Source organism: Lupinus angustifolius, chromosome LG14 (genome assembly GCF_001865875.1).
Source record: "Lupinus angustifolius cultivar Tanjil chromosome LG14, LupAngTanjil_v1.0, whole genome shotgun sequence".
NCBI lineage: Eukaryota > Viridiplantae > Streptophyta > Magnoliopsida > Fabales > Fabaceae > Lupinus > Lupinus angustifolius.
In genome coordinates, this window is record NC_032022.1 from 8,029,502 (window position 1) to 8,041,033 (window position 11,532).

The 11,532-nt window shown below is 40.1% G+C and overlaps 1 protein-coding gene and 1 long non-coding RNA gene across 2 annotated transcripts in view; one reads left to right on the forward strand and one right to left on the reverse strand.

Annotated features, from left to right (window-relative positions):
- Positions 1-1,229, reverse strand: part of LOC109327156 — an 11,377-nt gene extending 10,148 nt beyond the window's left edge. Inside the window, exon 1 of the long non-coding RNA XR_002105323.1 lies at positions 915-1,229. This is a non-coding gene — a long non-coding RNA (uncharacterized LOC109327156). The remainder of the gene's footprint in view (positions 1-914) is intronic.
- The window catches only part of LOC109327155 (protein LSM12 homolog), a 13,066-nt gene extending 2,200 nt beyond the window's left edge, over positions 1-10,866 (forward strand). The window contains exons 3-4 of the mRNA XM_019560215.1: positions 9,061-9,184; positions 10,448-10,866. Of these exons, the coding sequence (XP_019415760.1) occupies positions 9,061-9,184; positions 10,448-10,498 (175 nt within the window). The 3' untranslated portion in view covers positions 10,499-10,866. The remainder of the gene's footprint in view (positions 1-9,060; positions 9,185-10,447) is intronic.

The following is an 11,532-nucleotide window of genomic DNA, read 5'->3' on the forward strand; positions in this document are numbered from 1 at the left end:
GGGGTGTGCTCTATCTTGCAACATATGCTTGGTGTTGGATTTCAGAATGTAGATAAAAACTGAGATACCTTTGCTTTTTAGAAGTTTTTGTTCTTTCTGTTCCTTAAATTTAAAAATGTAATGTTAAACCGAAATTATTATATCTACATGTTGTTAAAGGTACATATTGCATATTCATGTTTAGTGTCTGATGAAATTGAGATACTTTTGTTTTCTAGTAATTCTATTGTTTAAAACTTTAAACTGTAATGTTAAATGCAATCATTATATGCACATGGCATATAATTTTCATAATGTGGTTGAAGTATGTTCTTGCAATTGCATCATATTCTTACCTCGACGTCTAATGATTGTATGTTATATCCTTCACTGTTTCAAAGTGTAAACTTGAAAAAACAATGTTATGGGTACTTGGAATGTACCTATATACAGGAATATTAACCATCTAGCTTCCTGCATTTTGTGGTCGATTTTTAAGTCGTTCTTAAATCAAAATAAATTTCAGATTGCACAATACCTCAAACCTGTATGATTTAGGTATCTTGGAACCATATTAAAATGTAATTGGGATTTAAATTACTCTTGGGTAAATTGAAAGAATGTTTAATTTCGCAATAGCCAAAAACAAGTGTAGTGGGTATGAGAATGTTGAGGTGGATGAATGTACATGGAAGGAAAGACCATTATAGTTGTTCTTAGTTTTTCTAATTTTATGAGACTTTTTAGAGGCAACATTCATGTCTGGATGTGAAACATAATTTATGTCAATCATTCAAGACGATGGTAAAGTTGAGGGAGACGTAAACCATATTGACTCAAGGGGGTTTGATTAAATAGCGGAGTGTTTCAGGTGTTATGTGATAAAAAGGTACCACTCAAGCTTAAGGGGGCTTTTACTGCATGATTGTAAAGACTTGCAATGTTATGAGACTGAATGTTAGGCGGTAAAATGTCAAGAAGACAATAAACTCCATGTAGCAGAGATGAAAATGTTGCGTTTAGATAAGTGGACATGCTAGACAAGATGGGATTAAAAATGAATGCATTGGGAGAAAGTTGGAGTAATTCCTATTAAGATGGTAGAATTTCACATTAGGTGGTTTGGGAAAAACCATAGTAAGGGGAGTAGATCAAATAGAGGTTAGTCCAATTCTTAGAGGAAGAGGGAGACCCAGAAAAATCATAAGTGAAACAATTAGGAAAGATTTACAAATCAATGTTTTGTCTATGGACATTAATATAATATAGTATTATGGCGTCGCTTGATCCATGTAGCCGACCACACCTAGTGAGGTTAAGGCTTGATTGCTATTGTCGATGACTGCCCATGGGGGTATGACAATCACAGAACTTGGGATTAACCCTTTGCATAACTTGTTCGTCTAGTGTCTCCTTGACATTTGCGTCTCAACTTCTCTCTCCTGCTTGCACTCTATGGCTTTCAAAGAAGAGATCATTAGGGCCCTTCTTCCTCCCAACTGCACTACTTGTTGTATGTGATTCTGATACTTCTTCAAACCCTTCATAAAGTGCACGTTCTTCATCACTATCACTCAACATATTAAGACCATATCGCAACACTTCAATATGCTTCAATTTCTTTATCCGTTTTTCTTTTCCAATCGCCCAAAGCTCTTCTCAGACTTCCTTTGGATACTCAATACATGTTTTAACATTGTCCATCTTCCCCATCAAATGATGCTTTAATCAATTGATTTCCTCGTGTATGGACATTGGAGTTTCGTGCACTGAGCGACTCTTTATTATTGTTGGTGTCACCCTCTTTTACTGGACGATAAAATTCCAACCAACATCTTTCACCCTTCCAACATATGAAGATGCAGATGAACAAACGAGAGCCTTGCGAGACGAATGAACAAAGGCAGATATAAGAGAGGGAAGCAAACACGAGAGAGGTTTGATTCTCCCAGTTTCTGAAACAGAGCTAGCAGAGTCGCAAATGAGAGAGATAGAGAATGAAGCACAGGTTTTAGGGTTCCCATATTTGGGTAACCAAAGTTAAGTTTGTAAAACCTGATCCCAAGAGTAAATCTGCAAAAAGCCCATAAAACCGCCACGATCACCTTTTCCACCATGGCACCACCAAAGCCATGGCGACTCTCAAGCAACAAATGGTGGACATGGTTGTTTAAAGGAATTTTCGAAAAAGCAAATGGTGTTTGGACAGAGAACGCTGCCGCCTTCCACCATGGCTGCAGTTCAACAACACTGATTTATGTTACTTTAAAAAAGAGGTTGGAAGTTGTGTATAGTTTTTCGGTATAGTGAATGGCAGAAAATCGTGTTCATAAGGTGCTGAGGCGAGGTGATAGAAGAGGTCAGTGCCTAACACATGCTTTTAGTGCCTTGGACATGTCTTTTGGTTTAGGACATTTGCGTTAGGCACACCTTTTGCGCCTTAGTGATATTGTGGAAATCCTAGAGGCCAATCCAAAGAAGTATGTTATGTATGAATTAGGTATAACCATATGCAGCAAATTGTAGCATAAATTGCAAATAGCACAAAAAATTGGCTACGTTACTTGAACCAAAACGAACGAAGTTAATCAGCAAAAACTGGTCCAAGGACTTATGTCATGCCTAGCACTCTTGAAAAATGCGAAGTAAAATTTTCCTTTATGAAATAAATATAGCCTACAGGACAATGTAAAAAAAATCGAGGAGCTGATTCTGAACTAGCATCACAGACTACACATGAGGGAAAATAGCCTTATGTAGTCTATGAAACCACAACATGTCATCATATTAATTTATGAAGCACTACTGTCCAAATAAAGGATTTTAACCTTCGATGGAGCTCTGGAATTTCAAAAAGGTTTATCATGATGGAGCTTTGGAATTTGAAACAGGTTTATCATGATGGAATGATACTGATAGAACACCTATGACTAATGAGCCTATTACTAATAATGAGCAAACAAGGCCCATAGTGTGGCAAGTGTACACCAGAAGAAAGAAAGTGGGCCAAGGAGAGAGAGGAAAGGAAAGTTAGTTACAAGGGGATGAGGTGGCAATATTTCCGGAATTATTGGAAAGTCTGGTAGGAGGGGAGAGGGCATTCGGGAAGAAGGCAATAGGTGGTAAGGCTAGAGAGGAAGGTTATTCTTTAGAGGAGTCTTAGACTCTGGAATACTGTTTTTTTCTGTTTTGCTTACATTCTCTTATAGAGCTCTTAAGCTCACAATATCATAATATACATATATAAAATACTGTTGCATTCCCTGTTCTATCATTGGTCCAACCCGCCGGATACGAAATCGGAGCTAAGTACGGGTATAGTTGTCCATGCCACCAAAGATGACGGATAGAATGACTACGTTGGAGGAGAGAATGGCAACAATGGAGATTTCTGTGAGACAATCCTTGGCGGAATTCCGTCAATCCATCATCGAAGAATTTGTGAGATTTCGGACTCAACCAGAGGAGAGCCCCAACACGGTCCATCGGGAGGAATCAGTAACGGAGTATCAGATGGCTGTTAAAAGGGTTGAGCTGCCACCCTTTGATGGTGAGGATCCAGTAGGATGGATCACTAGAGCGGAAACCTACTTTGAGGTCCAAGGGACACCGAAAGAGGTTAAAGTGAGGCTGGCCAAGTTGAGCATGGAAGGGGCTACCATCCACTGGTTTAATCTCTTACGAGCTACTGAAAATGATCTTACCTGGGCACGGATGAAGATAGCTTTGGTTGATCATTACGGCGGTCGTCGATGCGATAATCCGTTCTAAGAACTCAAAGATCTCAACCAAACAGGAAGCGTGGAGGAATATGTGTCGGAGTTTGAGTTTATTTCGTCCCAAGTAGGCAGGCTACCGGAGGAATAATATCTGGGCTATTTCCTCGGTGTTCTTCGTCCAGAATTTCGCCTGAGAGTTCGAACATTCAATCCGGTGAATCGTCTTCAGGCGATGTGGGTTGCCTGAGACGTAGAAGCGGAGCTGGGTGGAGCACCCTTATTCCGTAGCAATGGGACAGGAGGAATACGAGGATGGAAAGGAAATAACAGCTGGAACTCGGGTTATGAGGATAAGGTAGGAACCGGAGCGAGTCAAACCTCCAACCCAAGAAGAAGTAGTTTTGGACCTGGGCCCATGAAGGGAAATCAATTCAGGGGTTCTCCCACTTTCCACAATGAAACCCGTAACCATCTTCAACAAGGGAATCGTCCCAACAACAATAACGAAGGGAGAAAACCATTCTCCAACGACCGTAACCGGGTTACCAAACACCTCCCTTATGCCGAATTGATGAATCGAAAGGCTCAAGGCTTGTGCTTCGGGTGTGGAGAAAAATACCACCCCTTCATCAATGTGCAGAAAAGCAATTGCGATTAGTTGTATTGGGAGATGATGAGACGGTGGATGACGCCGGTGAAATTGTCGCCATTGAAGTTAGAGAAGGAGATGAAGAAGCAGAATCCAGTCTCGACTGCGGGTCTATGGGGGTTTTTGGTGTGATGGAGACAAAACGACGAGGTGGGGTTCCTCCGGCTACACTTCGGGTGGAAGGAAAAATTAATGGAGTATCAATTCTAGTGTTAATTGATAGCGGTGCTAGCCACAATTTCATATCTCCTCAAGTGGTCACAACATTGGAATTAGCGGTGGAACAAGGGAAACCTATGGGAGTACGACTGGGAGATGGGCATAAGGTGGCCACGGGGGGTAAATGCAAGAAGGTGAGCATCCAGTTGGGAACTTTTCAGACGTCAGTAGAATCCTATGTGCTGGAATTGGGAAACTTAGATATGATTTTGGGAGTAGCGTGGTTGTAGAGGTTCGAGAAAGTCACATTTGATTGGGTAGAAATGACAATTAGCTTTTGTTGGAAGGAAGAAAAGGTTGTGTTACAGGGGCAGAGGCACGAACATGCCAAGCATCGGGAGAAAAATGTAGCGTCACTACAAAGCTTGATGCAAGAAAAGGGGGAGACTTGTGCACCACGGGAAAAATCAGGGCTGCCAGCAGAGAAACAGAAGGAAATTGAGCAAGTTTTGGCAGAGTATTCGACAGTGTTCAGGCAATCTCAGGGGCTACCACCATCTAGGGGCGTTGTTCACTCCATTGAGCTCCAAAAGGAGGCAGGACCAGTTACGGTGAGACCTTACAGGTATCCGTATCATCACAAAGAGGAAATCGAAAAACAGGTGTGGGAAATGCTACAACAGGGGATCATACGACATAGCTCGAGTGTTTACTTTAGTCCGGTCATATTGGTAAGGAAGAAGGATCATTCATGGAGGATGTGTGTGGACTATAGACAGCTAAATAAAGTTACTATCCCGGATAAATATCCAATTCTGGTAGTGGAGGAATTATTGGATGAACTTCATGGAGCGACTTATTTCTCTAAACTAGATTTGAAGTCGGGTTATCATCAAATACGTATGAAGGAAGAAGATGTGCGTAAGATAGCTTTTCGAACGCATGAGGGTCACTATGAATACTTGGTTATGCCGTTCGGCTTGACCAATGCTCCAACAACGTTTCAATCGACTATGAACCAGGTGTTCAAGCCTCATCTAAGGAAGTTCGTTCTCGTTTTTTTTTTATGACTTCTTGGTGTACAGCAGAGGATGGAAGGAACATTTGGTACATTTGACTGCAGTCTTGGAAATCTTGCAGGACCAACAATTTGTGGCTAATCAAAAGAAGTGTGTTTGGAAGCCGACAGGTGGAATATCTTGGCCATTTAATCTCCAAACAAGGAGTGGCAGTGGATCTCGAAAAGATTAAGAGTGTGGTGGAATGGCCAATACCGCACAATGTGAAGGGAGTAAGGGGCTTCTTGGGATTGACGGGTTATTATCGGAAGTTCATTGCGGGGTATGGCAAAATCGCCAAGCCTCTAACAGAGTTAACCAAGAAAGAGGGGTTTCAGTGGAACCCGGCAGCTTTGACAGCTTTTGAAGAATTGAAGGGGGTGATGACTCGGGCCCCTGTGTTGGTGATGCCGAACTTCACCCAACCATTTGAGATTGAATGTGATGCGTCCGGGAAGGGCATAGGGGCGGTATTAATGCAGAATCGGCAGCCAATTGCATATTTCAGCAAGGCTCTATCTCCAAACAATTTGTGCAAGTTGGCATACGAGAAAGAATTGATGGCTCTTGTCTTGGCGGTGCAACATTGGAGGCCCTACCTTCTAGGGCAGAGTTTTAAGGTGTATTCTGACCAAAAAAGTTTGGGACATCTTCTCCAACAAAGAATAACCACGGCTGATCAACAAAATTGGATAGCGAAGTTGTTGGGGTACCACTTTGAGGTAATCTATAAACTCGGTCTTGAAAATAAAGCTGCAGATTCATTGTCCAGAATGTTTGAGTAAGGAGAATTAAGGGAGATCACTTCTTTTCCGATTTGGGTGGATGACAAACACCTACAATTTGAAATGGGCAAAGATCCGTTCTTGAAACAGATTGTGGAGGACTTGCAAAGAGATGCGACTTCAAGAACCGGTTTCACCTTACAGCATGGAGTATTAATGTACCAGGGGAGATTGGTATTGGCAGTAACATCTACCCTTATTCCTACACTGTTGGCAGAATTCCACTCTTCTCTGGTGGGAGGACATTCAGGTTTTTTGTGGACTTATAAACGCATTGCTGAAAATTTATACTGGGTTGGAATGAAGAAAATGGTGCACGATTTTGTTAAAAAATGTGACGTTTGCCAACGTCAAAAATACGCCGCGACGTCTCCAGCAGGGCTACTTCAGCCGTTACCAATTCCAGATCGAATTTGGGAAGACATCTCTCTGGATTTCATCACCGGACTGCCGAAATCAAAGGGGTTTGAGGCCATTTTTGTCGTAGTAGACAAACTGTCCTAATATAGCCATTTTCTACCACTTAAGCACCCATATACAGCTAGTAAGGTAGCGGAAGTATTTGCTATGGAGGTGGTCAGACTTCACGGAATTCCACAATCAATAGTAAGTGATATGGACCCTTTGTTTATGAGTTTATTCTGGACAGAATTGTTCCGTTTGCAGGGGACAACGCTGAAGATGAGCTCCGCTTATCATCCGGAGACGGATGGTCAAACCGAAGTGATCAATCGATGTTTAGAGGCGTATTTACGGTGTTGTTTCGGAATAAGACGTGGTCGTACTGGGTGCCTTGGGCTAAGTTATGGTATAACACGACATATCACGGATCAACGAGAAAAACTCCTTTCGAAGTGGTTTATGGGAGAACCCCACCTCCGTTGGTGCACTTTACTCAAGGAGAAACGAGAGTAGAAACGGTGGCAGCAAATCTGGTGGATAGAGATGAAGCCTTAAGACAACTGGAGTATCATCTAGTGCGAGCTCAACAACAAATGAAAAAATATGCGGACAAGAAATGCAGATTTTTGGAGTTTGAAGTCGGAGAATGGGTATTTATCAAGCTGTGGCCTCATAGACAGCAAACGGTGGTTCGAAGGATAAACTAGAAGTTAGCTCCACGGTACTACGGGCCATTCCCGATACTAGCACGAGTCGGGGCGGTGTCATACAAGGTAAAATTACCCCCGACAGCCAGGGTGCACCCCGTTTTTCACATTTCACAGCTTAAAAAGGCAGTAGGGGATTATACGGTGGAAGCAGTGTTGCCGGCTGACTTAGAAATTGATTCTGAAGCTATTGATGAACCTGACACAGTGCTGGCTTCACGAAGAGTTCTGAATCAAGGACAAGAGGAGAGGCAATGGCTGATTAAGTGGAAAAATAGAATGACAGAGGAGACCACATGGGAAGATGAGGAAGTACTCAAAAGTCAATTTCCTTCTCTACGCCTTGAGGACAAGGCTGTTATCGCAGGAGGGGGCAGTGATAGAACACCTATGACTAATGAGCCCATTACTAATAATGAGCAAACAAGGCCCATAGTGTGGCAAGTGTACACCAGAAGAAAGAAAGTGGGCCAAGCAGAGAGAGGAAAGGAAAGTTAGTTACAAGTGGATGAGGTGGCAATATTTCCAGAATTATAGGAAAGTCTGGTAGGAGGGGAGAGGGCATTCGGGAAGAAGGCAATAGGTGGTAAGGCTAGAGAGGAAGGTTATTCTCTAGAGGAGTCTTAGACTCTGGAATACTGTTTTTTTCTGTTTTGCTTACATTCTCTTGTAGAGCTCTTAAGCTCACAATATCATAATATACATATATAAAATACTGTTGCATTCCCTGTTCTATCAGATACTCTATTGAACGGATGAGTTAGAAAAAGAAAGATTTGCACGAAGTAAAATAGTAAGAGTGGGAAAGAACTGGACATATGGGTTCTCTCTATGTTTGGTGCATTTTTTATGTAACCATAACAGCACACTTTGCCAAAAGAATGAAACATTTTGGTTCCACCAAGAAGCGTGGAGCCAATAGGAATAGAACCATCCTATTATGTATTCTTTAGTGACAAAAATGTCCTCGCGTGTCTTTGTCTATAACACCAAAACCCTTATAGGTTCTGCACTCTTTCTCTCTCTCCCCTGGTCTCCCTTCACATTTTTCTTTTCGTCTCTCTGCTTTCACTTTTTGATGCTTATTGATTGTAATGAGGATGAGCCTAAGCATTTGCCTTGTGACTTGGAGGTCATATATTCAAATTCTGGAAACAGTCTTTTCCTTACGAGGGTATGATTGTGTACATCTACTCTCCTCATACCCTAGTGCCCCGCTAGGTGGGAGCCTTGTACATTGTTTTGTGCTTTTCCAGATTTTAATATGTTATTACTTCCAGATTTTATTTATTTTTTAACTACTGTCATTATTAAAGTACAAGTCGATATTGTTCAACTTTCTATTATCAAATGAAGTACATAAGACATGCATATTGTGTTCCATTCCATCCCTGTCTGTCCTGTTTACACACGAAACACTACCTTAGGATTTTGTAAATTTAACATTTTATATCTCCTAGTGCCTCTCACCTTGGCTCTTCAGTTATGTATCTTGTATATTTTTCTGTAAAGACATGATTGATGAACTAGTACTAATGTTATTATATTTACTCAGAATGTTGTTACTTTTCCCTTTGATTGATGGCATTATCATATAACCAGGCTTCCAGTCCGCTGGGACAAGACTGTCATAGTTGTGATGAATGAGGTGCGTGTTGGTAGTCCATATAACTCTGAGTCCGTTATTGGAGGTACTCCTGCTGCAAATGACCGGGTGAAGAAAATGGTATGATGTTAGAAATACCTTTCTTTTGTGCTCTTCTTTTAGTGTTTAATATACTATTGGAGTAACATTGCATAGAAATTTTTGTATTAATTATATAACAAATTTCATATTTTTTTGGTATAATCAAGGGTATCTCTTTTCCTATCGGGTAAGGAACTAATTCTTTTTGAGGTGTGTGACTGTCCCTCCCAACAAATGTCACTCCCAGGAATAGATCTCTTAGCCTTTTGACTTATTTGGGGATCCAATGGGCCTTATACCACTAGGCTAATACCTTGTTGGCAATGTTTGCTGCTGCGGTTGCGTTGTTGTCATTACGACCATTAAATTGTGGTCATTACGACCATTACAATGCAGATGGCAGTCGTTGCGTTGTGGATTATTTTGTGATTAAAAAAATATTTTTGAATTTGATCCGGCCTGATGTGGTTGGATGTGGTTGCGGCCGCATCGGTGATATAGTGCGCAATTTAAATCACTGCTTGTTGGTAACAAATTTCATATAGATTGTATAACTGTGTACATGTGTCCACTAGGGTTGCTCCTCCTCGGGACCTTATGATGCATTATCACAACAAAACAAAAACATCGAGTAGAAGCAAAATGAAAATTCAAGCATGAAAACTATGTTTTCCTTCTATGTTGGTTGCATTTGTTTTTTCTAAACTGAAGTTCTTTTCTGTAATATTTGACCAATTAATTTGGGCTAGTGATGATGGGGGATTTGGACAGTTTGCAGGTCATAGGTTCGAACTTCCATGCCTTCTTTTTAGGCAAAATTACTAGGTTCCTCCTTAAGTTATTTTTTGTTTACAAGTTGGTTCTATAAGTTCTTATGTTAGTTTTGCAGCTTCAAACTGATTTTTAATGGTAGTTTCATAAAAATAATAGAGAAAATTGGTTCCTTTTATTTTGAACTGAATGACAAATTATGAATTTTGACTGAGTTGAGGTAGGTTCAAGCGTAACAAAAAAGTTACCTGAACCAAATTGAAAACAGGAAATAACTTGGAGAACAAACCTAGTAGTTTTCCCCTTTTAATTTTATAATAAAAAAGACCCAATAATTTGGGGGACTCTAGCAGTTCAGATCAATGTAGATGATTTCTTAAGACAGTTTAAGTGAAACTCTACATCCTTTCTTTTACAGTCGATATTTTAGCTTAATAGTCTTTTCAAAATAAAACCTTTTCTCTTGCCAAAACATTATATCAGCCGGTTCGACTTGGTTTGTTGTTAACTTTTCATATACCATCTTTGTAGCTTGAATTCGAGAGGAAGAGGTTGCACCTTCGCGGTACCGTTGGTCAATGAAGTTACAAATTTGCATCCTATTGTGGTTCTAAAAGAAACTCCGAAGAAAAGAAACATGATGATAGGTATGTTGCTTTTATCAAAACCCTACACAAAAGGGTTTCCCAAGCCAAATTCCTGGCTTCAGATATTTTTCGATTATCTGCTGTGTCTTGAACTCTCAAGTTCTGTCTTGCTTATGGAGTTCATTTGAGATAGTTCCTCCGGATTCTTCATATTAGTGTATGCTGAAGCATATAATTTGTGTTGTTAGACTTGAGGCCCAAGTAAGTGGCTGGATTTATAAAATTTGAGGGTTGTGTGGTTGGGAAGATTAACCTATTACAATGTGCTAACATGAACTCAAAATGAGTTTAATTTTTTCGTTATATGTTAAAGCAAATGCTTTGGATAAATCAACCTATCATTCCTGCATGAATGATTTACTTCTAAAATTTTGGTGGCATGATTTTCAGTTTATTAGGGCCAATCCCATTTGGTAAAATAAGGCTTTGATGTTGTTTTAATCTTTCTAGGATAGGCCAATGATAAAATTTTATTGCATTTTGGAGAGAATGGTGAAAGTATATAGGAGACAAGAGAGCATGCTTAATAATCAGTGAGAGAGCATTCGATTTCCAGCTAATGTTTAGATTTTATTTTGACTAGTGTGCAAACAATGGCAACTCATCCAAAGTTTCATTTCATTATATGCGTCTTTGGATGTGTCAGTTTAATTCATGACTCTAGAGCAGTGGCTCATTCTTAGAGCATTCTACTTGAACTAAGAACATTATTCCCATGCTGTGAGATTCTTATTTATTAAGACTACTCATTCAATAAGAATATTCTTGTGGTTATTCTTATCAGACAATGTGGATCATAAAAGGAAAAAGGAGGAAAGAGAAATTGCATGATAGGTTGTGGGATAATAAGAATAAAAATGATGTTCAGTGGAGAAAAAATAAGTATTATTCTTATTTTCTGAGAATGTGTATTAAATTATAAGATATTGTATGAGATGCAAATAAGAATGAATATGGTGTTTGCTAATG